The following is a 27,989-nucleotide window of genomic DNA, read 5'->3' as shown; positions in this document are numbered from 1 at the left end:
CCTTTCAAATAAATAAACCACTGTTTCTCCTCCATTGGGCAAAGCTATCTATCTTTCTCCCAGTATTACTATGACCCCAATTCCACCCTGGAAGCTCCCAGAGAAAAAAGACATGGACAGTAACTACATGGTGCCATGGCTTGTCTTTCAAGCACCTGCATTCCTTTTCTTTGAGGTCTCAGGCTAAGTATTTTTAGCTGAGAATTTGGTCCAAACGATAGAGGGTCTTAGACTTGGGAGCTACTCTGAACCCTTGGGGGAAAGAGTTTAATAGAATAGATGCTAACGTTTTTTAAAACTTTTAATGTCACATACAACATACTGTAACATAAAATATATATGCATAAGTTAAAAACTGACACGTTACCACATCCAATTTCTTCATTCCTGAGAAAACAGAAAACTTCTGGTTTCAAAGGAAAACCTACCACCTTTAGCTAAACCCTAATATCCTTCTTAGGTGAAGAGGAGTCTGGCTCTGTGTCAGACTCACCTGTCTACCTGCTAAGGACACGACTTTTGGGGTACAACTTAAAAAAATTACCTGAATTATGACTACACAGAAAATTAAAATTTTCTATTTAGTGATAGCCCAACTGTCACTAAAAACCCTGAATTTCAGGAAATAAGCATGGCTCAAATTTCAAACAGATAATCGTAATGATCGTGTAGGTCAACCACCACTGCAGAACCATCGCTGCTCAAGCTGATGCAGTCGTCCACCAGTGACCTCATCACGTCTTCATTAGGGCAGATGCGGTGCAGTTTGGGGTAAGCCACGAGTCTTCGCAGGGGCACAAAGAACTTCCTTCCCGCCACAAAGGGTTTGGGAGAATTCTCTATCCTGGCTTTCTCCACGTCGGTGAAGGCCGGCCCGAAGGAGGGGAAGTTGCTGTCGTTCTCGGGTGGCTGTATCCCCAACAACCCCTCCCCCTCTCTCAGCCTTCGCAGATGCTTCAGCCGCAAGCTCTCCACCTGTCGGGACACTTCATTCACTAGGACAAGTCTGAGAAACCTCTCCTGCTGTAGGCTTGGGTAGGACGCTGTGAAAACCTGAAGGGAAAGGGGCACTTAGAACACAGGGAAACCGTCAAGGCCATCCGCAATGTTTTGCCAAGGAATTATTAACTGTAAGGAGGAGACACCTGGCCCAGCATTGAGGCCACTGTTTGGCACCCATGCTCCCGTATCACAGTTCCTGGCTTCAAGGCCCAGCTCTGCTCCTGTCTCCAGCGACCTGCTGATGCTGACCCTGGCAGGCAGGAGGTGACAGCACAAGAAGTTGGGTTCCTACCACCCACAGCGGAAAACCTAGATGGAATTCCTGGCTCCCCACTTCAGCTGGAGCGGTGGCTATCTGGAGAGTGAGCCAGAGGATGGGTGCTCTGGGTCTGTCATTCTCTAGAATAAACTTAAATGAAAAGAAAAAGAAACACACGCACACAAAACTGAGGTGGGTGTTGTGATGCAGCGGGCTCAGCCACGGCTTGGGTTGCCCACATCCACACTGGAGCGCCTGCTTGCGCCCCAGCACCTCCACTTCTGATCCAGCTTCCTGATCAAGCATCCTGGGAGGCAGCACAAGATTAACGGCTCAGTGCTTGGGCCCCTGACACCCATGTGGGAGACCCGGATGTAGCTCCGAGCTCCTGGTTTTAGCCTGGCCAAGCCCTGGCTATGTGGGCATTTGGGGAGTGAACCAGCAGATGGAAGTATGTCTATCTCCCGTTCTGCTTTTCAAATAGCTAAAAATAACATTAAAATGATGCTATGTACATTTTGGATATGTCAGATCCTACTAATCATAAATGGCTCCATTATAGTGGGCAAGGGCGGCCAGCATTATGGCACAGGTTAAGCTACAGTGAGCACCAGTTTTAGTCGTGGCAGCTCCACTTTCAATCCAGTTCCCTTCTAAATGCACCAGAGAAGGCAGTGGAAGACGGCCGAGTGCTTGAGCCCCTGCCACCCATGTGGGAGACCCTGATGGAGTCCCAGGCTCCTGGGTTTGGCCTGGCCCAGACCCAGATGTTGTGTCTATAGGGGGAATGAACAAGATGGAAGCTCTCTATAACTCCGCCTTTCAAATAAGTATTTTTTAAAATAAGCATCAATCTATAGGCAGAAGATATTATCTGATCAGCTTTCTAATTCTAATGTCCAACAGCTCCCAACCAGGGTTCTACCAATTCACACTAATACAATATTCCTACTTGGTATCACAGGAAAAGGATGGCGGGAAAACCAGTTCAGTTAAAAGGGAAAATGTGTTTCTTCACCTTGTGTCTTTACACCAAAAGGGTCTGGGAAGCTCAGTTCTAACAGTCCTTTCCTGGGCCAAGCTGGGGAGGAGCTGCTGTGGCCCCCCACCACCACCCCCACCACCACTGATAACCAACAGATCCTGCAGGGCTGTCTTATCTGCAGCACAAGTCGTGCCGAGTAACAGGCTTGGTGAGACAGGGCTACAGGCCAGGCAGTCACGAGGGATGCCCGAGCCCACGGCTGCCAGAAGCTGGAGGGCCCGGAGGGTTCCCCTGGAGCGAGCCTCCCGCACACTCATTTCTACTCGGAGCGCCTCCGCCCACAGGTGCACGGTCTTGCCCCGAGAGCGCCCTCCCCGAGAACACTCACAGCTTTGTACACGTGCTCGTCGTGCCGCTCCGAAACCCTCGATTCGGCCGCCCTTTCTTCGTTCTTCCGGAAGATGCCTATCTGGGTACAGAAGCCCACACTCTCGGCTCCAGCTGGCGGGTCCCCCACACCAGTAAACTCCACAGAGTAACCATAGCGATTCGCCACGAACAGAGCCCTGAAATCAGAGCAGGGGCGCAGATCAGCGTGCAGGGCTGGACAAGCAGACGATAGGGCTGTAACCGACACCTGTGAGTCAGGAAAGGAACAGCCCGAGGGGATCCCCCTGGACAGGGACAGGAAGCCCAGGCACCCTCTCAGCTTCCTCATCTCCAGCCAACACAGACACCCTCACCCCCAAGGGACCTGCTGCCCACACACCCCCCACACCTGCCACACGCGCTGGTTCTCTCAGGACCTCATCTCATGCTAGAGTGCACACTGGGAATCGATTTCATGGGGAGAAAGTAAGGAACAACTTGGGGAGGGTGGGGGCTGGTGGCAGTGCTGTGGCATAGCGAGTACAACAGTCGCCCCTGCAATGCCAGCAGCCCATTCGGGTACTGGTTTGTGTCCCGGCTGCTCCACTTCCAATCCAGCTCCCTGCTAATGGCCTGGGAAAGCCCCCAGAAAATGGCCCAAGTCCTTGGGCCCCTGCACCCACATGGGCAACATAAAAGAAGCTCCTGGCTTCGGCCTGGCCAGCTCTGGCCGTCATGGCCATCTGGGGAGTGAACCAGAGGGCTGGAAGCCCTCTCTCCAAAATCAATCAATCTTAAAAAAAAAAAAACTTGAGTAATACATTCAACATTCACATCAAGATTTACTTTTGTGAAGTTTAACACCCTTCCCCCCACTACCACCAAAAAAAAAGTATCTGAACTTACCAGGTCTGAAACTGCATTCTGTTCCACTCAAACTTATGGTCTGAATCTCTCAAGTTCTCTGTTGGAAACAGGGGATTGAATTCCGAGTTTGGTGTGCTGATGACAACCATGGCTGGAGACATGTACCCAAATACCACTTCGGGAAATCTGGCCAGATCACCTGAATCCAGATGTTCTATTCTAAAATGGTCAGTGGAGAAGACATGATCACATTTAACCTCAACTGGAATTATTTTCCTGGTTGATGTAGCAACATAATTTCCCTCCACACATTGAGTTGTTCCTTCTATGGATACATTGTAGTACTTAGATCATCTAAGAACAATTACGCATCTAGTCCAATCACACCCACTCTCCACTCTGCCCATGGCGCACATTTGACCAACAAAGGCAGTTTGCTGTGCTCTCTGGGCTTCGTTAGCATCGTCTCCTAAAGCATAAGCTTGTCCCTTCCTGCTGTACTGTACCGAAAAGGCCTAACATCACTTCTCCAGTATCCTTGTCAAAAACGCACACTCTGAGCCCAATAATGAGCAAAGACAAACCCAGCTTGGATGACACCCCACAAAATAACTAGCATGTGTTCTTCAGAAATGTCAAGGGCAAATAGGATGGCAAAGAGGCTGAGCAGACCGAGGCCAGAGGGCAGGAGACCAAGTAAACCTGACAACTTGCAGGCACCATGCAGCCCTGGACTACTTTAGATTACAGCCAAATGTAATAACAGCTATAAAAAGAAATGACTGGGGGCCGGTGCTGTGGTATAGCAGGTGAAGTTGCTGCATGCAGTGCCTGCATCCCATATGGGTGCTGGTTCAAGTCCTGGCTGCTCTACTTCCAATCCAGCTCTCTGCTATGGCCTAGGAAAGCAGTAAATGGCCCAAGTCATTGGGCCCCTACACCCATGGGGTGACCTGGAAGAAGCTCCTGGCTTTGGATCACCGCAGCTCCGGCTGTCGCAGCCAATTGGGGAGTGAACCAGCAGATGGAAGATCTCTCTCCCTCTCTGCCTCTCCTTCTGTGTAGTTCTGACTTTCAAGTAAATCTTAAAAAAAAAAAGAAACAACTGACAAATGTTAAGTGTGGGCTACAGACAACAGAACTGTACCTATTACAGTTAAGTCCCAGGTAGGGATGTACACATCACACACTGGATGTGCCTGGATCCCCATTCCCAGCTTCCTGCCAATAACACCGTGGAAAGCAGCAGATGATGGTTCAAGTAGTCAGGTCCCTGCCACCCATGTCGAAGACCTGGATTAAATTCCAGGCTCCTGGTTTCAGCCTGGCCCAGCCCTAACTGTTGGGGGCATTTGGGGAGTGAACGAGTAGATGGAAGATCTGGCTGCCTCAAAAAAAATTAATCTCATAAGGTAGTTATACCATAGTTATGTAAGAGTCTTTTTCTTAGAAAATATATATACAGGGACTTGGGTAAAGGAAGACAATGGGGTCCAAACCACTCTCAAATGGTTCATGTGAAAACCACATGCAGGAAGTCAGAAAAAGACAAAGCTAAAAGTGTCATATGGAAACAGCTGGCGAAACTGGGTAAAGCACAGAATTTTGTTCCATTCCTGCAACTTCTGTAAATCTGCAATAATGTAAAAATCCAGTGTTACCCAAAAGCTCCAAGGATTGCTGACATCCTGCCGAAGCCAGGACACCCTGAAGCAACAAGGGTGTCACAAGCAACCCAGCAGCCTTGAAGAGGTGGGGGGAGATAATCTCCCCTGCCAGGCTGCGAGGGCACTCCCCCACCACCACCACTCTGAGGACCTCCATTTCAACAGGACTGTGGCGGGAAGAGCATCGCAACCCTTCAGTCAGTGGTAAGCACTGCAGGTAGCCTGATGACCACTCACACTGTTACACTAGTCAGTCACAGTCGCCAAGCTGCCGAATCCAGCCGTCTGAGTCACCAGTGCAAATACTACAATCAGAGCATGTCGTCAGAGCCTAATGGGACTACGGGGGAAGCTGCCACTTTACCCTACACTAAGCAAGAAAAGCTGAAAATCCCTAAGTATTGATTGCAAAATATGATGAAAAACCTGTAAATAAAACTCAAATGTCGACATGAGAAAAACAGAGCCTATTTTAAAAGCAAAACACACACTTAAACCCATGACCCAGGCCAGTGACACCAGCATCCAATGAGCACCAGTTCTAATCCTGGATGCTCCACTTTCTGATCCAACTCCTTGCTAACGTGCCTGGGAAAGCAGTGGCAGATGGCCCAAGTCCTTGGGTTCTGGCTACCCATGGGGAGACCAGAGTTCCAGGCTCCTGGCTTTGGCCTCATCCAGTCCTGGCTGTTGCAGCTCTTTGGTTGTAGCCATCTGGGGAGTGAATCAGCAGATAGAAGATCTTTCTCTTTCTCTCCTTTCCTCCCCTCCACCCCTCCCTGTGTGTGTGCATGTGTGTGTGTATATATATAAAATCTCCCTTTCCCCCCATAACTTTCAAATAAAAAAAATTTTAAAAATCTAGGGGCCAGCATTGTAACAAGTAAATCCATAGCCTGCAATGCTGCCATCCCATATGGGTGCTGGCTGCTCCACTTCTGATCCAGCTCCCTGTTAATGTGCCTGGGAAAGCAGAAGAGAGCCCAAGTACTTGGGTCCCTGCACCTACATGGGAAACCCAGAAGCAGCTCTGGGATCCTAACTTTGGCCTGGCCCAGCCCCAGTTGTTGCAGCCACTTGGGTAATGAACCAGTGAATGGAAGATCTCTGTCTCCCTCTCACTCTTTTAAAATAAATTTTAAATTAACTTAAAAATTAATAAAAATAAAAATCATGACCCAGTAACTCCACACCAGTGAAATGATCCTTGTCCTGAAAACCTGCCTGAATGTGTAACAGTTCAATCTGTAATCCACATTAAAGTGGAAACAATCTAAATATCCTTCAACAGATGGGAGATAAAGGCGCACTTCCACGCAAAAGGCATAATGCAGGGGTTAAAAGGAGCTGAACCCTGATGCATAGAACATGGATAAAATTCAAAAAGTATTAGCCAAATGAAGACTTAAGGTTACATCATCACACTCTCCAAATGACAAGACAGTGATGGACAACAGAACAGAGGTTGCCAAGAGCCAAGGGAAAGTGGCTGACCAAAGTTGTAGCAAGAAGTAGCTGTTTAGGATGATAGAGCCATTTGAACTTTGCCTGTAATAACAGCTACATCAAACCATACATGTGTTAAAATTCACAGGAATGTACCTCCCATATATTTATTTTACTGCATGACATTTTCAAAAACTATTTGGAGTAGGCATTGTGGTGGAACAGGTTAAACTGTGGCTTGGGACACCAGCGTCCCACAGCAGAGTGCCAGTTCAAGTCCTGGCTGCTCTGCTTCCCATCTAGCTTCCTGCTATTCTACCTGGGATGGCAGTGGGTAATTGCCCAGGCACTTGGGGCCCTGCCATCCACGTGGAAGACCCAGATGGAGTCCCCGGCTCCTGGCTTCATCCTGCCCCTGCCCTAGGTGTTGTGGGCATTTGGGGATTGAAACAGCAGATGGAGGTTCGCGCACTCTCTCTCTCTCTGCCCCTGCCAACCCCCTCACTTCACCTCTACTTTTATTTCATTCTGCCTTTCAAATAACTAAAACTATTAAAGTCAAAATATAAAGTAGGGAGGAGAAAATAGCTTCTCTGTATCACAGTTACCCAGATAATTCCCCTAACACATAAAGAAAGCAAGTGACTTAGAAAAATACCAACAACCCAGGAAGAAAATTCATAAAAAGATACATACAGCTCAAAGGAGTAAACCAAGCGGCTGTGGTGCATATGGAAACGTGGCCACCCAGGTGTCAGAGAAACACCAATGAAAACACACCAAGATCACGCTTCCCCCGTATCAGCCCGTCAGTGATTTTAGACACTGGACAAGACAACCCTGTAGAAGACACAGAGCAGGAAGGCACTCCCTCCTACAGGGCCAGCAGGTGTGCCAATCAGGACAGCAGCCAATCAGGTCTGCCGGGTGATGACTGCGCTGGTAGACACAGATAGCTGTCCACTAACATCTATTCCTCTGCGCACCAAGAGTCATCACAGGCATAGACGTGCCCAGCTAGAGGATACACGCCCAGCCTCCTGTTCAGCCGGGTGTGCCCATCAGCCTAAGTTCTCCCACACAGAAGGGGAAGGGGAGCCCCGTGTGCCCATTCTGGCTCAGAGCCTTACAGCATTCAGCATGCGCTCCGCTGGGAGGTCCCCCTTCCCGCTGACTGGACCAGGAATACCTGCGGCCCAGCTCCGATGACACGGGTGGGTGCCGACATCCCAGGGAATGGCATTTGGGTCCCAGATGGCTTCAGGAAGCCAATAACAAAAAAGCAACCTGATTAAGAAATGGGCAAAGGACCCCAACAGACTTCTTCAAGTATACATCCCAGTGGCCATTAGGCACATGAGGCGATGTTCAGTGTTAAGATGATTAGGGAAATGCAAATCAAGCCCAGTCAGATACTATTTCACATCCATTAGGAAAGCAATTATCGAGAAACAGACAGGAGCCGGCGCTGTGGTGCAGCAGGTTAAAGCCCTGGCCTGAAGCGTCGGCATCCCATATGTGCACCGGTTCTAGTCCCGGCTGCTCCTCTTCCTATCCAGCTCTCTGCTATGGCCTGGGAAAGCAGAACATGGCCCAAGTTCTTGGGCCCCTGCACCCACGTGGGAGACCCAGAAAAAGCTCCTGGCTTTGGATGGGCGCAGTTCCAGCCGTTGTGTCCACTTGGAACGTGACTGGTGTGAACCAGTGGATGGAAGACCTCTGTCTCTACCTCTGTAACTTTCAAATAAATTAAATCTTAAAAACACACACACACACACACACACACACACACACACAGACGAGACAGGGACTGGCATGTGGCACACCACGTTAAGCCCCTGCTTGCAACACTGGCATCCCATTTCAGAGTGCTGGTTAGAGTCCCAGCTGTTCTGTTTCTGATCAGGCTCCCTAATGCAGCTGGGAAGGCAGCGGATGATGGCCTAAGTACTTGAGCCCCTGCTACCCATGTGGGAGACCCAGATGCAGCTCAGGGCTCCTGGCTTCAGCTTGGTCCAGTACTGGCTGTTGCAGTGAGTCAATAAGATACCTCCATTTCTAATATACACATAAATCAAATTTTTATTCAAAGCCACAGAAAAACAACTTGGTGAGAATGGAGAGATCAGAACCCATGCACTCCGCTTTTAGGACAGTGAGATGGTACAGCTGCTAAGGGGAAGAGGGACAGCAATTCCTCAAAGAGAATTACAAGTAGAATGACCATGCAACCTAGCAATTCCACTTCTGAGTATATTCACAAAAGAAATGAAAGAGGGTATAAACCTACGTGTTTTCCTCAGTGCTTAACAGGGCTAAGCACAATAGTCCAAAGTAGAAGCAACCCAAGAGTCCCATCAACAGGTAAATGCCTGCACAAACTGGTATGAACACATACAGCCTTACAAGGCTATTCTGACATACGCCACGGCCCAGGCGAACCCTGAAGCTATTATGCAAAATGAAATAAGCCCGTTGCAAAGGGACAAGTAATGCAGGATTCCACTCAGAGAAAGCGGTGAAGGGACAGGAGCTGGGAGTTATTAATGGTCTCAGGGATGCAAGATGCAATCTATGGATGGATGATAGTGATGGGAGCCCAACAGTATGATGTATTCAGTATCACTGAATTTAAAATGATTAAGACAGTAAATTTTGTTATGTGCACTTTAGCACAATAAAAATAAAGAGGTGGGCATGTGCTCAGCAGTTAATCACCACTTGGGATGCCTGCCCCTTATCAGAGTGCCAGAGATTAAGCCCCAGCTCAGGCTCGGCTCTGGATTCCAGCTTCCTGCTAATACACAATAATTCCTGCGTGCAGTGGCGTTGACTCAACTGGGCTTCTGCCACCCATGTGGAGACCCGAGTTGACTTCCAAGCTCCCAGCTTCAGCTGGGCCCAGCCCTAGCCATTGCAGGCATTTGAGGAGTGAGCCAGTGAGTGAGAGCTCTATCTCTCTGCCTCAAATTCTTATTGCCAGGAGACAGCGCTATGGCATAGCAGGTAAGGCCTCCGCCTGCAGTGCCAGCACCCCATATAGGTGCTGGTGCAAGTCCCAGCTGCTCCACTTCCAATCCAGCTCTCTGCTATGGCCTGGGAAAGCAGCAGAGGATGGCCCAAGTCCTTGAGCCCCTGCACCCACATGGGAGACCTGGAAGAAGCTCCTGGCTCCTCGCTTCAGCTCGACCCAGCTCCAGCCGTTGCAGCCAATTAGGGAGTGAACCAGCAAATGGAAGACCTCTGACTCTCCTCTCTAGTTCTGACTTTCAAATAAGTAAATCTTTTAAAAAAAATTTTATTGCCAGATGCTGTTCTCACTGTATCCATTGTTCCTTTGTTCAGTAATGCCTAACACAAATGCCTACTATGTGCCAGGCAGTAGAAAATGCAGATAAATACAATGCAAACTCCCTGCTGGAGAGGAATTGTGTACTAAAAGGTGGAAATCAACCTGAACACACAAGGCAAGCTGGCCCCAAGCAAGCCCCTTAACTACCAAAAGACCATTAAAAACACACCTTGGGTTTCCCAACACCACACCCCATTCAGAGGAAACACTTTAATAACCAGTTCTAGTAGAAGAGGAGCCCGAGACTTCAGGTTGTCTGAAAGTAAGAACTCCTAACAATGAGGCAGATCAGAAAGACACAAAAGCCATCTTGATGGAGCCCCCTACTGGCCAACCCTGGGACATTTCAGTAAGAAAAGTGCCTTAAGAAAAGAAATCCGCCATTAAAACACAGGAATTCCTAAATTCATAGTGACATCAAATAAATGCGGGAAAGAGCATGCTCTTGCTTATGGTAAAGTGCCAAGGGCTGACTGGGAAATGCACGGGAATTGAAAACAAAACTGTTATTTGCCACTACTGTGATAATAACTGGCTCAGACAAGAACCAGTCAGGAAGCTAAATCCATGGGCAAATACGGCTGAATGGCAGGATCTGTGCATGATCTCCACAGGACTCCCCACACTGCTCATCAGCTGGGAGGAAAAGGCAAAGAGCACCATGGTGGAACAAATACCTTGACTGGGGAGATTACAGTGGACCCAGTGAGGACGGGCAGATGCGTGCTTCCAGGTGGGCTGTCCCGAGGATGCAGAACCCAACTCTCCAGGCCAGGAGCCCGAAATCCAGACTACTCAGATTAGAAACAGGGTGCAGGTGACCAGCTACATAACATCCCTGGCCTTAGAAGTACAAACTGAATTTTACATTGCATGCACACAGCTGTCCTATGTGTAACCTATCCTGAACCGATTCAGGGGGGGGAAGAACTGGAGGGACAGCTGGGATGGGGAGACTGCATGCATTCAAAGGATAAGGGAAATGTTAATGAAGGTGAAGGGGAATAAGGGGGATACAAGTGTCCTTGGCAGTCGCTGTATCTCCCAATGCACTTGCACATTTAAAATCAAATGTCAGAGGACAATGCATTCCCAAGATGACTAATTTTCTTACAGATACCAACCAAGACTTGACTATCCAGAAGACTGAGATTACCGAGGCTAGTTCTTTCAGATCTTTTCAAATAGAGAGTTATATTGTAGAAGTCAGCTTAAAACTTACAGTTCAATACACGTAATCAGATCAAATCCAAGCAAACGCGAGTCTCTCTCCACTGCAGAGCCATGATACAAGGTAATGGTCAGATCCAGATCCCGTGGTTTGAGGAAATCTCCCATGAAAGGAGACAGCTGATCCCTGCAAAGCAATCATTGCCGGGGAGACACTGTGAACACAATCCACATGGAGATGCCCACATGCTACAATTTTTCTTCCAGAAACCTAGGGAGAAGGTAGTTTTCAGAAGTATGACACAGCCTGTTCGCTTTGTCAAAGTATTAAACACCTCACTGGGGCTGCCTCTGTGGCACAGGTTAGACTGCCACCTAGGACACCAGCGTCCTAGATGAGTACCAGTTCAAGTCCTAGTTGCTCCCCTTCTGATCCAGTTCCCTGCTAATGTACCTGGGAAAGCAGCAGAGAATGGGGCAAGTGCTTGGGCCCCTGCACCCACATTGGAGACCCAGATGAAGTTCCAGGCTCCTGCCTTCAGCCTGGCCCAGCCCCAGCCACTGCAAACATTTGGGATATGAACCAAATCAAAGCAGATCAAAGATGAAAGCTAGCACTCTAACTCTTTCAAATAGCTGAATCTTAAAACACAAACACACACACACACACACACACACACAAACTTGACATTGGGCAGTTTTCTCACAATGTAAAGTTACTTGCCAAGGAGTATTTGATATTGTTCATTAAAATTTTCAAAATAGGGGGACCTGGTGTTACAGTGCAGCAAGTTAAGCTGCCACCTGCACACTGGTATCTCATATGTGGGTTGGTTCCATTCCAGCTGCCCCACTTCCAATCTAGCTTCCTGCCAGTGTTCCTGGGAAAGCAGTGGGAGGTGGCCTAAGTCCTAGGGCCCCTGAGACCCATATGGGAGATTTTGATGGAGTTCCTGTCTCCTGGTTTTGGCCTGGCCCAGCCCTGGCCATTGCAGCCATTTGGCAGGTCAACCAGCAGATTAAAGATCTGTCTCTCCCACTCTAATTCTGCCTTTCTAATGAAAAAGTAATCAAATCTAAAAGTTTTTAACTAAAGAAATATTTACAGTGGCCAAAGGTAGACCAGGCCAAGAACCCATCGAGGTCTCCCACGTTGGTGTCCCGGGCCCATGTACTAAGGCCATCTTCCATTGCATTCCCAGGTTCATTAGCATGGAGCTGAATGGGAAGCCAAGTGGCCAGGACTCAAACCCAGAACTCCGATACTAGTTGCCAGCATCACTTGTTTAACCAGCTACATTCCACAACACCATCCCCAATATTCTCACTTTTAATGCTTTTGGCTTGGAGCCAATGCTGTGGTGTAGCAGGTAAAGCCACCATCTGCAGGACTGGCATCCCATAAGGGCACTCGAGTTCTGGCTGCTCTACTTCCAATCCAGCTCTTTGCTATGGCCTGGGATACCAGTAGAAGATGGCCCAAGTCCTTGGGCTCCTGCACCCATGTGGGAGACCTAGAAGAAGCTCCTGGCTTTGGACTGGCTCAGCTGTGGCCGCTACAGCCATTTGGGGAGTGGACCAACAGATGGAAGGCCTTTCTCTCCATCTCTCCCTCTCTGTAATTCTACCTCTCACATAAATAGATAAATCTTTTTACAAAGAAGATGCCAGGAGGCCTAGAGCTTTTGTCCAGCACTCTGGGGCCTCTTAAGTCCTCTACTAGAAATCACTTTACCTGGCATGCATGAGACTTTGCCACCTGAAACTGATTTTTCAATGCCTTGACTACTGGAATGACTAACTGGGGCTTTACATGTATAAGCAGGGAGACAAAATACAGGAATTGTGCACACAGTATACACTCAACGATAGCTATGGCAAAGCCTCATTCAGTGAGCTGGAGACTCCCCAGAGGTCTGAATATTTTAAAGCAAGCTCTACAAAACTGACCATTGGGGCCAGCACCATGGCTCACTTGGTTAATCCTCCGCCTGTGGCACCAGCATCCCATATCGGCGCCAGGTTCCAGTCCTGGCTGCTCCTCTTCCAGGCCAGCTCTCTGCTGTGGCCCAGGAGGGCAGTGGAGGGTGGCCTAAGTGCTTGGGCCCTGCACCCGCATCAGAGACCAGGAAGAAGCACCTGGCTCCTGGCTTTGGGTGGGCGCAGCGCCAGTCATGGCAGCCATTTGGGGAGTGAACCAACGGAAGAAAGACCTTTCTGTCTCTGTCTATAACTCTGTCAAAAAAAAAATAAGGTAACAAAACTGACCCTTTCTCCAAGTAGAATTCATACCACTGGTTTTAGATTAAGGCATGACGCTTGCACAAGTTAAGTCTTGGTTCCCAGTTGCACCACAGCATGACCAGGAGGCAGCAATGGAAACTGGCTGTGAGCAATGGAAACCAAGGGCTGAGCACATGGGGCACCAGGGCGTTAGTAACCATTCCTGCATGGACAGCTCGCCAAGTCACGCCAGACTTCCACAGGGAGAGACGCAGGCATCAATCTGTTCAACAGGGTGCAGCCCCATCACCCAATTCCCTTGCACTAGGCCCTCAGGAAGGGCCTTAAGGTTTCCTGCATCTCAACATGGCCACCCGGCAGACCAGGCTTCCCCCAGTGAACCTTTGGAGAATAAGCCGTAGCAAAGCCCTCACCCTGAGCCTTACCCTCTCCATCGTAACTTATCCTCATCAATGTCTACTCCAACAAGCTCTTCGATGCAGGGGTAGACTTTCAGCAGCCTTATGAGTGATGTATCCCCACATCCCAGGTCTGCAACCTGCAGAATGAGACACGGTGTTATTTCAACGGCACTGCTGGCCACGGAAGTGTGCGCCAAAGCTTTATTTGGGGAGGGGGACATTCATGGTAATAACAGAGCTGCTATCTGAAAGTAGCTTTTTGGCTGAAGAGTAGGAACAGGAAGCAAATTCATCTCAGAGTCCATAAGGCCTATGGGCAAGTAAGAACTTCCACCTGATCAAAGTCAGGTAGAAAGAGGCGCGCCTATTCCAGAATCACTGCTGTTGGCTGCATTTGACAGACACACAACCAGGTGTGCAGCCAGGTTTCCCACTCAGAACCACAAGCTGGACCCTTAAAAATTCTCAGCATCAGACTTCAGCAAGCAAAGCTTTATCAAATTTGCTTTCATTCATTTCTGACATGTGAAGACAGTCACTTCTTATTTGACACACCAATGACATCAAACCATATGAAATCCCATATTGGACTTTAAACTGCCAAAAAGGCAATTCTAGATGCTTCAACTGAATGTTCATGTCTGGATGGCTAAAGATGTTAAAAAAAAAAAAACCTGCACTCTGTGTGCATATACAAAAACACAATAGTGCAGCTGAAAAAAAGAACCCCTCACACAGTAATCTTTGGTCTTGAGCATCAGGCACAAATTAAAATCTAGATACTCACCTTCCCAACACCTAGGATACATCTAGAACATCCCATGCATTAGCACAGGAAGCAGATATGTTGTGTGAAATGGTGACTTTCCATTGAGGTGTTAGAGGCCCATTAACATCTAATTTCAAAACAAACAATTCTATGGCCATGGTACCAGTCTGCCTGATGCTCCGACTACTCTAGAAAGGCGAACCTGCATCCAACTGTACGTGTGAACCTGGCTGGCGACACTGAATGCTACCCGAGCCCTGCACTCCTCATAAATGGCTACAGGAAGTCACCTGTTCTTTGTGGGCCAGGAGTGGACTCACTGGAGAAAGCCCCTCCCCCACAGGCGTTAGATTAAGTCGCCAGCTGTCCATTCTTTGCCTCAAAAATCAGCACAACCATCTGTCCTCACTGATCAGCAAGACCAGAATTCCCGTGACTGTACTTCTTAGGCTGGCTTCAGGGGGGCGCCTACCAGCCTCTGATTCATCTACTTGCCAGCTTAGCTTCCTCTCTGTCAGAGGAAGACACCTGGCTCAACTCTTGAAGACACCTGTGGACTTTGCCCTCACAACATCACCATCCTTCTACTCCAACAATCCGTCTGAGAAGGTTTCTTACTAGTGTGCTTTATTTGACAAAACACTTCAAAAAACAATCTTAGCAATTCAGTGTCTGTGATGCCCTACCTTCTTGGGTTCATGCTGATCCACTATATCTTTAACAAACTGGTACCGCTGTCTGTACAGTGGAGGTTTAAACTTTATTATCCTCTCCTTGGGAACTTCACGATTATTACCAATCACATTAGTGCACTGAAAATGTAGCCAAAAAAAAAAAAAATTAGAAATCTAAGTTACACATGACTTCAGAAACTAAATGGGGGTACAGATTTTTATTTCCCCTCAATGAGATTAAAGTTCATTTCCTTCCGCAACTGCCCTAGCCACATTAAGGGCCCAACTTCCTTGTGGACTAATCAGACAGCAGGGATCTACAGCTGGAGTATGCCAAGTGTGATCTCCAAATACCAGTGTCTTTACCTGGAAATGTCACTAAAACAAAATCTTGAGCCTCACCCCAGACTTGCTGGGACAGAACTCTGAAAGCCATCAAACCCCCAGGTGATCCATCCACACCCATCAGTGAGGCACCACGCTTGGAAAGCGTTTAAAGACTGTTATTTTAACAACTGGTGATTTTTAAAAAGTCACTTAACACAGACACGCCAGGTGTTGATATGTCAGCCTCATTCCGCTCACCACCCTGGGAAGCGTGAGAACCGAGATGCCAGGCGCTGCTCGTGGCTGCCCCCAGGTGTTTTAACTTCCGAGAAAAAACAAGAGTGGCGTTACCTGTGCCTTCTCTCCTTCCATTTCCCTTCCAAGTTTCGCTGAGACAAAAATGCAGATGGTCCCTTCAGGCTGTTCGTCTGAGACTCAGCAGCGATTCCGCTGTAAATACAAGCCGTTTCGAGAATGACACCCAAGAGAAACAGCTTGGGGGGGGGGGGGGGTGCTCTCTGCCTTTCCATGAAAGCCATTCAGTCCCTGGAATACCCACTTAAGTATTGTTTCAGACGTGAGCAAACGGGCCCGGGAAGCCGAACCCCTCACCTCATTCAACCCAGCTAAGCACAATGACACCCCTTCTGCCCTTCTACCCCCAGTTCAGTCAGATACAAATAACACTCTTGGGAGTTCAGCCAGTTTCTTTCCTAAGAGCCTGCACCTCCTCCAAGCTGTTTCCAATCAATGACCTACCCACTCATCGGTAAAATGGCATTTCGTGAAGGGGGACAGTTCCCTTAACGACTTGGGACACTAGAGACGCCGCAGCATCACTTCTATTCACTCTCGGACTTGGGTTTCGACTTTGGTCCTTTATTGCACTCTGGTCTCCAACAACCAGAACTTAACCTGAAATTTAGGCAACATGGCAATCACAGCTTCTAAATAATTCCCCGACGTCTGCTGCGAAACCCTGCTCCTGCGAGCCAACCTGCCCTTCCTCCACGAGCACCCGTCGTCCTCACCGCTGACCCTGGAGCCAGGCGCACTCCCAGGCGGCGAAGCAAGGCAAAGCGCAGTAAGCGGACCAGACCCAGCCTCCGCCCAATTTAACTCCAGGCCCCGCCCCTGACGCCCGACCTCGCGCAGACTCACAAGGCGACGTTACCCGCCCGCCGCTCCACCTGCGCCCGCCACACCTGCGCCTCCGGGCTCCCCGCTGCTGGGTGCGCCCTCTAGCGGGGGGCGCTCGGGGTCCGCCCTGTGTACCTGGATCCCTGCCGTGCGCCCGCCGCTGCGCTCCCGGCTCCCGGCTGTAGGGCGTCGGTTTTGCGCCTCAACGGCCCGCGAGGCGCATGCGGCGAAGCCATTTTCTAGGTCTTCACGGGAACCTCGGCGGGGGCCGCGGCTCCCGCGTCTCCCGCGCGGGCTCGCGCTGCGGCCCCCCGCTCGGCCCGCCGCCGCGACTGTTGAGCCGAGGCGGCGCCGCAGCGAGCTGGGCCAAGCCCTGGAAACGGCCCTGGCCGACGGAAGGCGGCGGAGAAGCGGCCGCGCTCACCGCGAGCGCACGCCGCCGCCTCTGCCGCCCCTGGACGGTCCTCCGGAACCGGCTTTGAGGGACTCCGGGCTGCATCAAGTTGGTCCCGTAACACCTGAACTCAGAAAACACGCTTTCTCAGCTCCCTCCACACCCCAACTCGTTTTTTTCTTTTTTTTAACCCACGTGCTGTGGACGAAATTGACCTATTAGGCCTACTGTACCGTGACCTTGCCTGTAGAAATTCAACTTAACGCTTTATAAACTGTGCTTGCTTTTCCGTGTGCGATGGAAGGGCTTAAGGAGAATCAGAGGAGGATGGAAACATTACTACTTCAGTTTGGTTTTTGTTTTGTTTTGTTTTTCCATTTAATTTGAAAGGTAGAGTCGGAGACCTTGGATCTGCTAGTTCACTCCGGTAATGCCTGCACCAGAACTCAATCCCAGGTCTCTCATGTGGATGGCAGCGACCCAATTACTTGAGCTAACACCTGCAGACTCCAAAGGTATGCAGTAGCAAGAAACTGGAATTGCAAGGGGAGCTGGGATTGCAACCCAGACACTCCAATACGGTTGCGGGCCTCGGAGCCAGGTCTCTCTTAACCTGTCCCCAAAAGTCCCTCCCCCTTAAAAAAAAAATGGTGTAAAAAGCTTTAGGAATTTGCATATCACCTTGCTCAGGGGCCATTACTCGGTATGGTTCCCATTTTACTATATGTGCTGCTGAAAGCACCAAAACTAGTATTTTAGAAATCAAAAGCTGATACTTATTACCGAATTCACAGCCTAATAATATAAGCGTTATAGTGGAACTGGATTTTTCAAACGCTCAACACCCCTGGCAGCACATTGTGCTAATTGTTTAAGAATGCACCAAGATGAGTTACACAAAGCTTGTTTTTGGCGCTGGGATGCAGTGTTAATGTCACCCCACAGTGTAAGAGGCTTCTGTTGGCCTGGCTCAGCTGTAGTTTTAACCCACTGTCTTTGTTAAGAGAGCATACTCCTTACCACAGAATATAATTTAGGTAGAGACTTTCAAAGTAAGTAATAAACTTCTGGTCACATATTCAAAAGAATTGAGAGCAGGAACTCAAATATTGTACATCCAAGTTCACAGCAGCGTTGCTGACAGTAGCCAAAATGTGAAAACAGCCCAAATGTCCATCAATAGGAAAATGTCTTAAAAAAAAAAAAAAAGTGGTTTCTGCGTTATCCAGCCTCATGGGCATTATGGGACAGCGGCCTAGGCTGCTGCCTCGGACCTCCACGTGCTGACAGGACAGCAGGGGTCAAACACTGGCTACTCTGCTTCTGACCAGATTCCTGCTCAGGTGCCTGGGAGGCAGCAGATGATGTGCCAGGGAGGAGGTACCCAGATGGAGCTCTGAGGCATCCAGCCCAGCCCTGGCTGGTGCAGATATTTGAGAAATGGTGGATGGAAGATTGCACTCGCTCTCGCTCCCTCTCCTGTGCCTTTCAAATACTCTTTTTTTTTTTTTTACATGCCTACACATGCAATGGGATATTCAGTCTTTAAAAGGGGTTAAATCCTAACACTTGCTACAACATGGATGAGCCTTGATGACATTATGTTCAGTGCTATAACCAGTCACAAAAGGAAGAATAGTCTGTGATTCCACACTTACATGAAGTTGGCAAATTCGTAGTGACAGGAAGTGGATTTTAGTTTGGGATGAAGGCAAAGTTCCCCTTCAATGATCATGCAACAAGGTGAATTTTTTTTTTTTTTTTTGACAGGCAGAGTGGACAGTGAGAGAGAGAGACAGAGAGAAAGGTCTTCCTTTGCCATTGGTTCACCCTCCAATGGCCGCCACGGCAGGAGCCAGGTACTTATCCTGGTCTCCCGTGGGGTGCAGGGCCCAAACACTTGGGCCATCCTCCACTGCACTCCCTGGCCACAGCAGAGAGCTGGCCTGGAAGAGGGGCAACCGGGACAGAATCCGGCGCCCCGACCGGAGGATTAGCCTAGTGAGCCACGGCGCTGGCTATGGTGAATATTCTTAATACCACTGACTAGTACACTTAAACATCATTAAAATGGTAAGCTTTATATATATATATAATAATTTAAAAATTTTTAAGGAAATTTTCTAAGTTAACAAATGATCTATTCAGAATTCTTAGAGCTACAGTTGTTGCCTTAGAATTGTTGCTGGTTGATCCTTTTTTTTAACCTGACTTCCTCGTGACCAATTTCCTTCCAGATTTGTCCATTTCAGCGTTCTCCTGGTCTTCTACTCTCAGAGTCTGAAAATCCTCCTTGGCTCTGTCCACTTCCCACGTTTGGACAGTCACCAACTCTTGACCTCTTCAAGCTGCTGCTGCATCTGTTCTGTCCCCGTGGCCAATGCCTTAGCCTTTGTCACAGCTCAGCACACCTTCCTCCACCAGCTTTAAGTCCCAGTGAGATGCAGCCCATGTTGTATCTTTCCAGAATAAGTTGGAAGCCAAATAGACTTTAACTGATTTAACTGTCACTCCTTTACCCTTGGAAATTTACTCATTCTTTCAGACTGTTGGGTTGTTGGGGTTTTTCTGTTGGGAAGTAAAAATTAAGTGAGATTACCTATTTCATCAATATTTAGTAGTCCTTCAGTATCCAGGGGAGACAAGTTACAGGATCCCCCTCAGGTAACAAAATCTGTGGGTACGCGTAATTTACCTACAGCCTCCCATACACTTCACACCATCTCTAGCTTACTGATAATACCTAATACAAAGTAAACAGTTCTGTATTATTCAGGGAATAACAGCAAGGAGAAAAGTCTGTACATATTCAGTACAGATGCAATTTTTCCCACGTGCAGATGCAGAACCCACTGACATGGAGGACCAGCTAATAATGCAGCAGGTACTGACCCGAGGGGAAAAGGCAGATAAAGGATCTCTCCTGGGCCTCAACAGTCCTGCAGGTGTAGGTGTCCCTCATGCAATGGGTAACCAGAAGTCCTCCTGGGTGCCAGCTGGAGCCTGATGCTCATCATAGGATGAGACACTTGGAGGTCTTGGGAGAAGATGGTCATACTTTTGCACAACGGAGAAATGTAAATACTTTGTGGCCTGAAGGAAGATTGTGACAGATTAAAATTTACAGTCTTTGGGCCGGCATCATGGCACAGTGGGTTAAACTATTGCCTATGATGCTGGCACCCCATATGGGTGCCTATTCGAGTCCCAGCTGCTCTGTTTCCTATCCAGTTTCCTATTAATGCACCTAGGAAAATAGCAGAAGATGGCCCAAGTGCTTGAGCCTCTGCCATCCCCATGGGATACCCGGATGGAGTTCCAAGTTCCTGGCTTCCTCCTGGCCCAGCCTTGGCCATTGGGGCCATGTGCAGAGTGAACCAGAGAATTGAAGAGCTCTCTTGTGCTCTCTCTCTCTACTATGCCTTTCAAATAAATCTTAAAAAAAAGATAATGCAGATTTTCCATGAACTTGTTGAAGTACCCTCATGTTAAGTAACTCTTAAGCCCCACTCCCTGGCGATGAGTCTCAGAGGACCTAGAAAAGTCAGACCATTGGTTTGTGTGAGGGATGTTGACGTCAGGTGCAGGTCCTTGTAATCAAGGCTCTTCGGTGCTGTTGTAACTGATCTAGCTAACGAAAATTCTATGCATCGTGGGGAAAAGTTTCGTGTGTTTTCTCTTGAGTCTTGATTGGAGCTATCATCCAATTAACCAATCTAAACCGCCCCTCTTCCAGACCAATCATAAGAACCGCCCCTTTTTACAGCCCACAAAACCATAGACAAGCAGATTTCAAAACTGCCTTCTTCAAGGAGTTTTTTGGTTTTTTTTTTTTGGTCATTGCTGGGCGATTTTTTTCTTTTGTATTTGCTTTAACTTCTCTGCTTTCTTTTGATAAACTACTTCTGCTTTACTTACTCTTCCTTGTCTGTGCTCCGCATTCTTCACAGACATGAGACACGAACCAGCAGAGAAAAAGAATTGTGACAACCACAGACTCCTGCAGCAGTGGGGTGGTGAGAAATTTTCCCGTATTTGTTTACTTAGAAATGTATTCAGTCAGGGTTGTTCTGACAATGAAATTCACTCAGGCCGCTTTAGAAAAGTAGGATTTTGGGGGCCGGCGCCATGGCTCACTTGGTTAATCCTCCGCCTGCGGCGCCAGCAACCTATATGGGTGCTGGGTTCTAGTCCTGGTTGCTCCTCTTCCAGTCTAGCTCTCTGCTGTGGTCTGGGAGGGCAGTGGAGGATGGCCCGGGTGATTGGGCGCCTGCACCCACGTGGGAGACCAGGAGGAAGCACCTGGCTCCTGGCTTCGGATCAGCACAGGGCTGGCTGTGGCGGCCACTTGGGGAGTAAACCAACAGAAGGAAGACCTTTCTCTCTCTCTCTCTCTCTCTCTCTCTCTCTCTCTCTCTAACTCGACCTGTCAAATTAAAGGAAAAAAAAGTAGGATTTTGAACCCTCACCTCATCTCTCGGAGAACTAAAGAATTCTATTCTTGCAGGCAGCCATGGAACAGACTCTGTCAACTCAGGGATTCTTTAGCAAAAATGCCTCCATCACCACCATTGGCCCAGCTGAAGCTCTGAATTGGATGTCAGAAGCTCAACCACAACTGTGCTTGTCAACAGGCTAATTCCTGGAAGTAGGGCCACTTTCATGCATAGTTCCCTTGTGAACCTAATTCTCTTATGCCTGTATCTAATGGGTTGAGCCTAGATTATTTTCAGCTGCCAGTCTTAGGATGTACAATATTTGAGGGGTTGGGATGGGGCTGCTTTTGGAGGAGGACAAATATGCTCGTATGGGAAATTATGGTTCCAAGCTACAAATGACGGTTTCTACCAGGGGAAATTATACCTTTGTGCCTCAGGGCACAGAAACCACAGGAAGAGTCAAGAAGAGCTAGATCACAATCAGCAATTCCATCATCGGGGCCGCCACTGTGACGGAGTGGGTTAAACCACCGTTTGAAATGCCAGCATCACATAAGAGTGCCATTGTGAGTCCCAGCTGTCCTGCTGCCAATCCAGTTTCCTACTAGTGGGCTGTGTAAGATGGATCATTTGCTTGGACCCCTGCCACCCACATGGGAGACCTGGACAGAGTTCCTGGCTCCTGGCTTCAGCCTGATCGAGCCACAGCCATTTGGGGAGTGAACCACTGAATGGAAGATCTCTCTGTCTCTGTCTCTCTCTGTTGCTCTTTCAAATAAATAATTTTTTTAATTTCATAATCATAAAAGAACAATTAGTTCTTTAAAAAAAACATTTATTTATTTGAAAGAGTTATAGAGTGCGCACTAGTTCACTCACAAAATGGCAACAAACCCTGGTGCTGGGCCAGGTCAAAGCCAGGAGCTTCTTCCAGGTCTCCCACATGGGTGCAGGTGCCCAAGTTCTTGGGCCATCCTCCGTTGCTTTCCCAGGAATATTAGCAGAGAGCTGGATCAGAAGTGGAGCAGCCAGGGGCCGGCGCTGTGGCATAGTGAGTAAAGCCACCGCCTGAAGTGCCAGCGTCCCATATGGGCACCGGTTCATGTCCTAGCTGCTCTACTTCTGATCCAGCTCTCTGCTGTGGCTTGGGAAAGCAGCAGAAGATGGCCCAAGTCCTTGGGCCCCTGCACCCGTGTGAGAGACCCGGAAGAAGCTCCTGGCTCCTGGCTTTGGATCGGAACAGCTCCAGCCATTGTGGCCATCTGGGGAGTAAACCAGAGGATGGAAGACCTCTGTCTACCTCTGCCTCTCTGTAATTCTGCCTTTCAAATAAATTAAAAAAAAAAAAAAGTGGAGAAGCCAGAACTTGAACCGGTGTCCCAATGGGAAGCCAACATCTCAGGCAGCAGCTTCACCCGCTGTGCCACAAGCTAGTCCCTAATTAGTACTTAATTGTTGTACTTAATTGTTAAACAACTACTGCATGTGCACTGTGAGGCTAAATATTTACAGGTAATATTTATTTACTCTTTAAAAGAACCTGCCATCTGAGTATCATTGATTTGTTTTGCAGATGGGAACTGGAGATTGAAACTCAAAGTCATGAGTTCTATAAACAGCAGAGCTGGACTGAGAGCCCAGGTGAGCTTGGCTCCCACCCTGCTCAAAGGAGGGAGCTGGGGACATTCATTTCCACTTTTGGTGAGAAAATGACCTCCACAAGGCTGGGGTCTTCAGACTATCTTATCAGACCCTCCCATGCTGCTCCTCTGCTTTTTTTTTTTTTTTTTTTAATGTATTCTCATTTTACTTGAAAGAGCTAGAGAGACAGAGGAAAAGAGGTCTTCCATCTGCTGGTTCACTCTCCAATCTCAACAGTTAGGGCCAGGCCAGGCTGAAGCCAGGAGGTTGGAACTCAATTCAGGTCTCCCCTGGGAGAGGCAGAGGCCAAAGCACTTCGGCCATATGTCGCCTCCAAAGGTGCTCGTGAGAAGGCATCTGGATCTGAAGCAGAGCAGCCGGGACTTGAACCTGGTACTCCGATGTGGGCTACAGATGTCCCAAGTGGCAAATTGACTGCTGTGCCACGACACCTGCCCCATTCTGCTCCTTTTTGCCTCTGTCCTCCCTTTTAAATTAGACCAAGGATGAGTGGAGGAAAAACACAGGGATACTTCTGGCCCCTACAAACCCACCATTGTGCCGTTTGGTTGCTGTGATGGGCTTTGACAACAGTGCTTTGTCACTGGCGCTGCCTAACGTCGCCAGCACACTGGGCTGTGGTTGCTGGAGGCCACTTGTTTTCTGGCCTAAGAGATGGATGCCTCCCTTCCCATACAACAGATCCTGAACGATTTTAGGTGTAACAGATTTGGGGTCCTTCAGGGGGCCTGAATCCATAATCAAATGACAGCTAACTCAGAAGACGAGATAAAAATATCATCTTTGGGGGGCCGGCGCTGTGGCTCACTTGGTTAATCCTCTGGCTGCAGCGCCAGCATCCCATATGGGTGCCGGGTTCTAGTCCCGGCTGCTCCTCTTCCAGTCCAGCTCTCTGCTGTGGCCCGGGAGTGCAATGGAGGATGGCCCAAGTGCTTGGGCCCTGCACCCCATGGGAGACCAGGAGAAGCACCTGGCTCCTGGCTTCGGATCAGTGTAGCTCTGGCCATAGCAGCCATTTTGGGGGTGAACCAACGGAAGGAAGACCTTTCTCTCTCTCTCTCTCTCTCTCTCTCTCTCTCTCTCTCTCTCTCATTGTCTAACTCTGTAAAAATAAAAATCATCTTTGGGGCTGACATTGTGATGCAGGAGGTTAAGCTGACACTTATCATGACAGCATCCCATATGGGCACCAGTTGAGTCTTGGCTGCTCGACTTCTGATCCAGCTCCCTCCTGATGTTCCTAGGAAAGTGGTGGAGGATGGCCCAACTGCCTCTCCATGTGGAACAACATTCGTACTCCTGCTTTATTTTTTAAGATTTATATATTTTATTTTAAAGGCAGAGTTAGGCAGAGAGAGAGACAGACATACATGGGGGAGATCTTCTATCTGTTGATTCACTCCTCAAATGGCCACAATGGCTGGAGTGGTACCAATCCAAAGCCAGGAGCTTCTTCTGGGTCTCCCACATGGGTGCAGGGGCCCAAGGAGCTTGGCCATCTTCCTCTGCTTTCCCAGGCCATAGCAGAGAGCTGGATCGGAAGTGGAGCAGCTGGTACTCAAACTGGTGCCCATATGGGATGCCGGCACTGCAGGCGGCGGTTTCACCCTCTACACCGCAGCGCCATCCCCCCCTTGCTTTATTTCTAAGTTTGATAATTTGTCTTAACACTTCCAATCCAGGTTTATCAGTAACAGGTTTTTTTTTAATATTTATTTTACTTATTTGGAAGGCAGAGTTACAGAGGGTTGAGGAGAGACAGAAAGAGAAAAATAGAGATCTTCCATCCCCTGGTTCACTGCAAATGATTGCAGTGGCCAAGGCTGGGCCAGGCTGAAGCCAGGAGTCTGGAGCTCAATCTGGGTCTCTCACGTGGGTGACAAGGACTCAAGGACTTGAGACATCACCACTGCCTCCTAAGATGTACATTAGCAGGAAGCTGAGTGGAGAGGGGAGCCCAGACCTCAGTCCAGGCACTTGGATATGGGACGTAGGCATCCCAACCTGTGGCTTAAATGCTGTGCCAAACGTTCCCACACACCCCAAGTTTATCACCATTAGATCACACACTTTTGTCCAATCACATCAGAAGGCTTCCAGGCAGGCTCAGAATCAAGGGCCTTGTCTTGTGTTGCTCCTGCCAACCCAAGCACAGGGAGAAGCTCTCTCTGGAACTTCCTTATTTGTTTTAAGACCAGGCTGCAAGAGGCAACAGAACTGCCTTCCATTCCTACCCTGAAATCTCCTCGTCTGCCTCGTTTTGAAAAGAAGACTGAGCCGTGGAACCACATCTGGACTTGCCAGGGCTGTAAGGCATCTGTCCCTTGGGCTCATTCAGATTTCAAGCCAGTTTCTGTCTGCGGGCCCATTCATTCTTTGCAGTGATCCTCACTGAGAAATTGTCACCATGCCCCTTTCCCACCTTCTCTACAGAAAAAGGGGACTATGTGCTTCTGGACAATGCTGGGTAATTCTGCTGGGTTCGTGTCTCCGGGCACATAGTAAATCTGCGTTTCGATCCATTTAATGGATCTATGTCACTCTTTGCCTCTACAAGACCAGAGCACAAAAATAGTTTTCCCCAGGTCTTTGGGTCTTCATTTCTGAAGGCTCCCCTATCACATTAAACTTTGAATCAGTGAATGTGTTCTGCTTTTCTCTTGTTAATGTCTTGTTATAAGAGTGAAATTTGGGAGATCACTTTCTGTCTCTCCTCTCTGCCACTTTGCCTTTCAAATAAATAAAATCTAAATAATTATTATAAGTGAAACTTACCGAGACTTAATTTGGAGTCCACTAGTGGAAAATGTCCCATGTAGCTCTGAGAAGAATGTGGGTGCTGGGCTGGCATTGTGGCACAGCAGGTTAAGCCACTGCTTTTGACACTGGTATCCCATATCAGAGTGTCGATTCCAGTCTCAGCTGCTCCACTTCTGATCCGGCTCCCTGCTAAGGTGTCTAGGAAAGCAGCAGCCCAATACTTGGGCCCCTGCCCACCCCTGTGGGAGACCAAGATGGAGTTTTGGGCTTCTGGCTTCAGCCTGACCTAGCCTCAGCTATTGCAATCATTTGGAGAGTGAACCAGCAGACGGAAGATCTCTGTCTCTCCCTATGTCATTTTGTCTTTCAAATATATTAAAAAAAAAAAAAAAAAGAGTGCTGTTGCTGGTGTTGCATCTACTTGGATTACTGAGTTAAAGCCTGTTTCCTTATTTACGTTCTGGTTGGTTGTTCTGTCCATTATTGATGGGGTATTGTAGTTCCCAGCTTTTACAGTACAGCTTCCTGTTTCTCCGAGGATCAGTTTTCACTTCAGCCGTGACTACTGTGGCAGGTACTACGCATCCCCCTCCAGTACACATGGCCATGACTTCTTACAGTGGAAGGATGCCAGGCACAGTCAACAAAGGGGAAGAACATGGGCCAAGCCTCGGCTGAACCAGACACGTGCTTCCAAGGGTCCTTTTCCAATGGAATCACACACAGTGTGCTCAAGTGCTCCATCAGTGAGTTGCAACAATTCCCCGGGAAATATTACCAAACCACAGGCACTCATTGGAGACTCAGTGCCCAGAGTTTTGTTTTTTTTCAGTGGGGGCTGATCCTATAGGCACCCCGTGACTGGCGTGTACCCAGATTCTGGACTCCCAGAAGGAAAGCAGGTGTTCATCATCATAAACCATCTTGTTTGTACAAGTTGTTTTAGGCATACTATTGTATAATAAGGAATTTGACTTGACTTAATCCCAGGTTCCTGGGAGGTAAACTCCAAATCCTTGGAATTCCCTGGGTGACGGGATTATCCTTGCTATTCAAGGCTGACCCAGATAGTTCATGCCACTGAAGTGACTCATCGTTGGTGCACAGGTATCTTAGCTAATGAGATCACTGAGCATGGAGCAGGCCCCACCGGAAAGATTAGCTTCAGGGTTACAGGGTTGGAACATTGAGCCTGACTTCTTAGAAGAGAGAGGGGCTTCAGATTGTTTAATCCCTAGGACAATGATTCCATCAATTGGGCCTACATTAAAACACACACACACACTAAAAACTCTGGATGTCCCAAGCTCTGGTGGGTGTTCCTGGTTGGTAATTAGACACTGACATGCTGGGGAGGGGATGACCTACCCTGAGGACATGGGAGCTTTGTATTTGGTATTCTCCAGGTTTTGCCCTCTCTCCATCTGACTGTTTCTGATTGTGTCCTCTATAATAAATAGTAAAAACATTTTTCTGCATTCTGAGTCATTTTAGCAGATAGTCAAGCTTCAGGGCATAGTGAGAACCCCAAATGTATAACCCATGTTGTGGGGCTCACAGATTAAAAGCACAGCAAGGCTTTTGAGATCAAATTAGGAGTCTTTATTAGCCAGCTGGCAACTGCCCTCTCACAGCAAGTCCAGAGAAGACAGCAGCCCACTACAGTGAGCGGGGCTTTTTAAAGTAAAACTTTCTTTTTTTTTTAAGATTTATTTATTTGGAAGCATTACAGAGAGGCAGAGGGAGGGAGAGAAAACTCCTCCATGTGCTAGTTCCCAAACTGGCCGCAATGGCCAGAGCTGGGCCCATCCAAAGCCAGGAGCCAGGAGCTTCTTCCAGGTCTCCCATGCAGGTGCAGGGGCCCAAGGACTTGGGCCATCTCCTACTGCTTTCCCAGGCCATAGCAGAGAACTGGATCAGAAGTGGAGCAGCCAGGACTTGAACTGGTGCCCATATGGGATGCCAGCACTGCAGGCGGTGGCTTTTCCCGCTACTCCATAGCACCGGCCCCACCTTCTTTTCTTATCATTTAATCACATTTGCAAAGGCTTGTGTAAGCGGG

At 48.5% G+C, this 27,989-nt stretch overlaps 1 protein-coding gene, 1 long non-coding RNA gene and 1 pseudogene across 12 annotated transcripts; 1 reads left to right on the top strand and 2 right to left on the bottom strand.

Annotated features, from left to right (window-relative positions):
- Positions 1-285: 285 nt before the first annotated feature.
- Positions 286-16,941, bottom strand: HENMT1 (HEN methyltransferase 1). 8 transcript variants are annotated; one of them, XM_070077965.2, is made up of 8 exons: positions 16,808-16,931; positions 15,884-15,982; positions 15,218-15,343; positions 13,787-13,899; positions 11,170-11,304; positions 3,522-3,701; positions 2,635-2,812; positions 286-1,053 (listed from the first exon to the last, which is right to left on the bottom strand). In XM_070077965.2, the coding sequence occupies exons 2-8, from the start codon at positions 15,902-15,904 to the stop codon at positions 637-639; spliced, it is 1,170 nt and encodes a 389-aa protein (XP_069934066.2). In that variant the 5' UTR covers positions 15,905-15,982; positions 16,808-16,931; the 3' UTR covers positions 286-636. The 8 variants fall into 8 exon arrangements, with proteins under 8 accessions (XP_069934066.2, XP_069934067.2, XP_069934068.2 ...); XM_070077966.2 differs by lacking the exon at positions 16,808-16,931 and adding an exon at positions 16,564-16,725; XM_070077967.2 differs by lacking the exon at positions 16,808-16,931 and adding an exon at positions 16,530-16,691.
- A 126-nt stretch (positions 16,942-17,067) lies between these two features.
- Positions 17,068-26,438, top strand: LOC149125595 (uncharacterized). 4 transcript variants are annotated; one of them, XR_016210816.1, is made up of 5 exons: positions 17,068-17,581; positions 19,304-21,082; positions 21,574-21,714; positions 23,079-23,146; positions 25,361-26,438. It is a non-coding gene; the product is annotated as an uncharacterized LOC149125595 (long non-coding RNA). The 4 variants fall into 4 exon arrangements; XR_016210815.1 differs by having other exon boundaries at positions 21,574-22,071; positions 25,361-26,437; XR_016210813.1 differs by lacking the exon at positions 21,574-21,714 and having other exon boundaries at positions 25,361-26,436.
- LOC138850760 (U6 spliceosomal RNA) lies at positions 17,710-17,808 on the bottom strand (annotated as a pseudogene).
- Positions 26,439-27,989: the final 1,551 nt, after the last annotated feature.

This window comes from Oryctolagus cuniculus, chromosome 7, assembly GCF_051225735.1.
Source record: "Oryctolagus cuniculus isolate XC-2025 breed Fujian yellow rabbit chromosome 7, ASM5122573v1, whole genome shotgun sequence".
Lineage (NCBI taxonomy): Eukaryota > Metazoa > Chordata > Mammalia > Lagomorpha > Leporidae > Oryctolagus > Oryctolagus cuniculus.
This window is presented reverse-complemented; position numbering and strand designations above follow the sequence as displayed.

What these genes read in the sequence shown, in the direction of transcription:
- HENMT1 (XM_070077965.2), bottom strand. Translation starts at nt 15,904, where the DNA reads ATGGAAGGAGAGAAGGCACAG. An exon ending in GATAAGTTACGATGGAGAGG is followed by an intron (nt 11,305 to 13,786) that starts GTAAGGCTCAGG and finishes ATTGCTTTGCAG; the next exon opens with GGATCAGCTGTCTCCTTTCA. An exon ending in AGAATGCAGTTTCAGACCTG is followed by an intron (nt 2,813 to 3,521) that starts GTAAGTTCAGAT and finishes CTCTGATTTCAG; the next exon opens with GGCTCTGTTCGTGGCGAATC.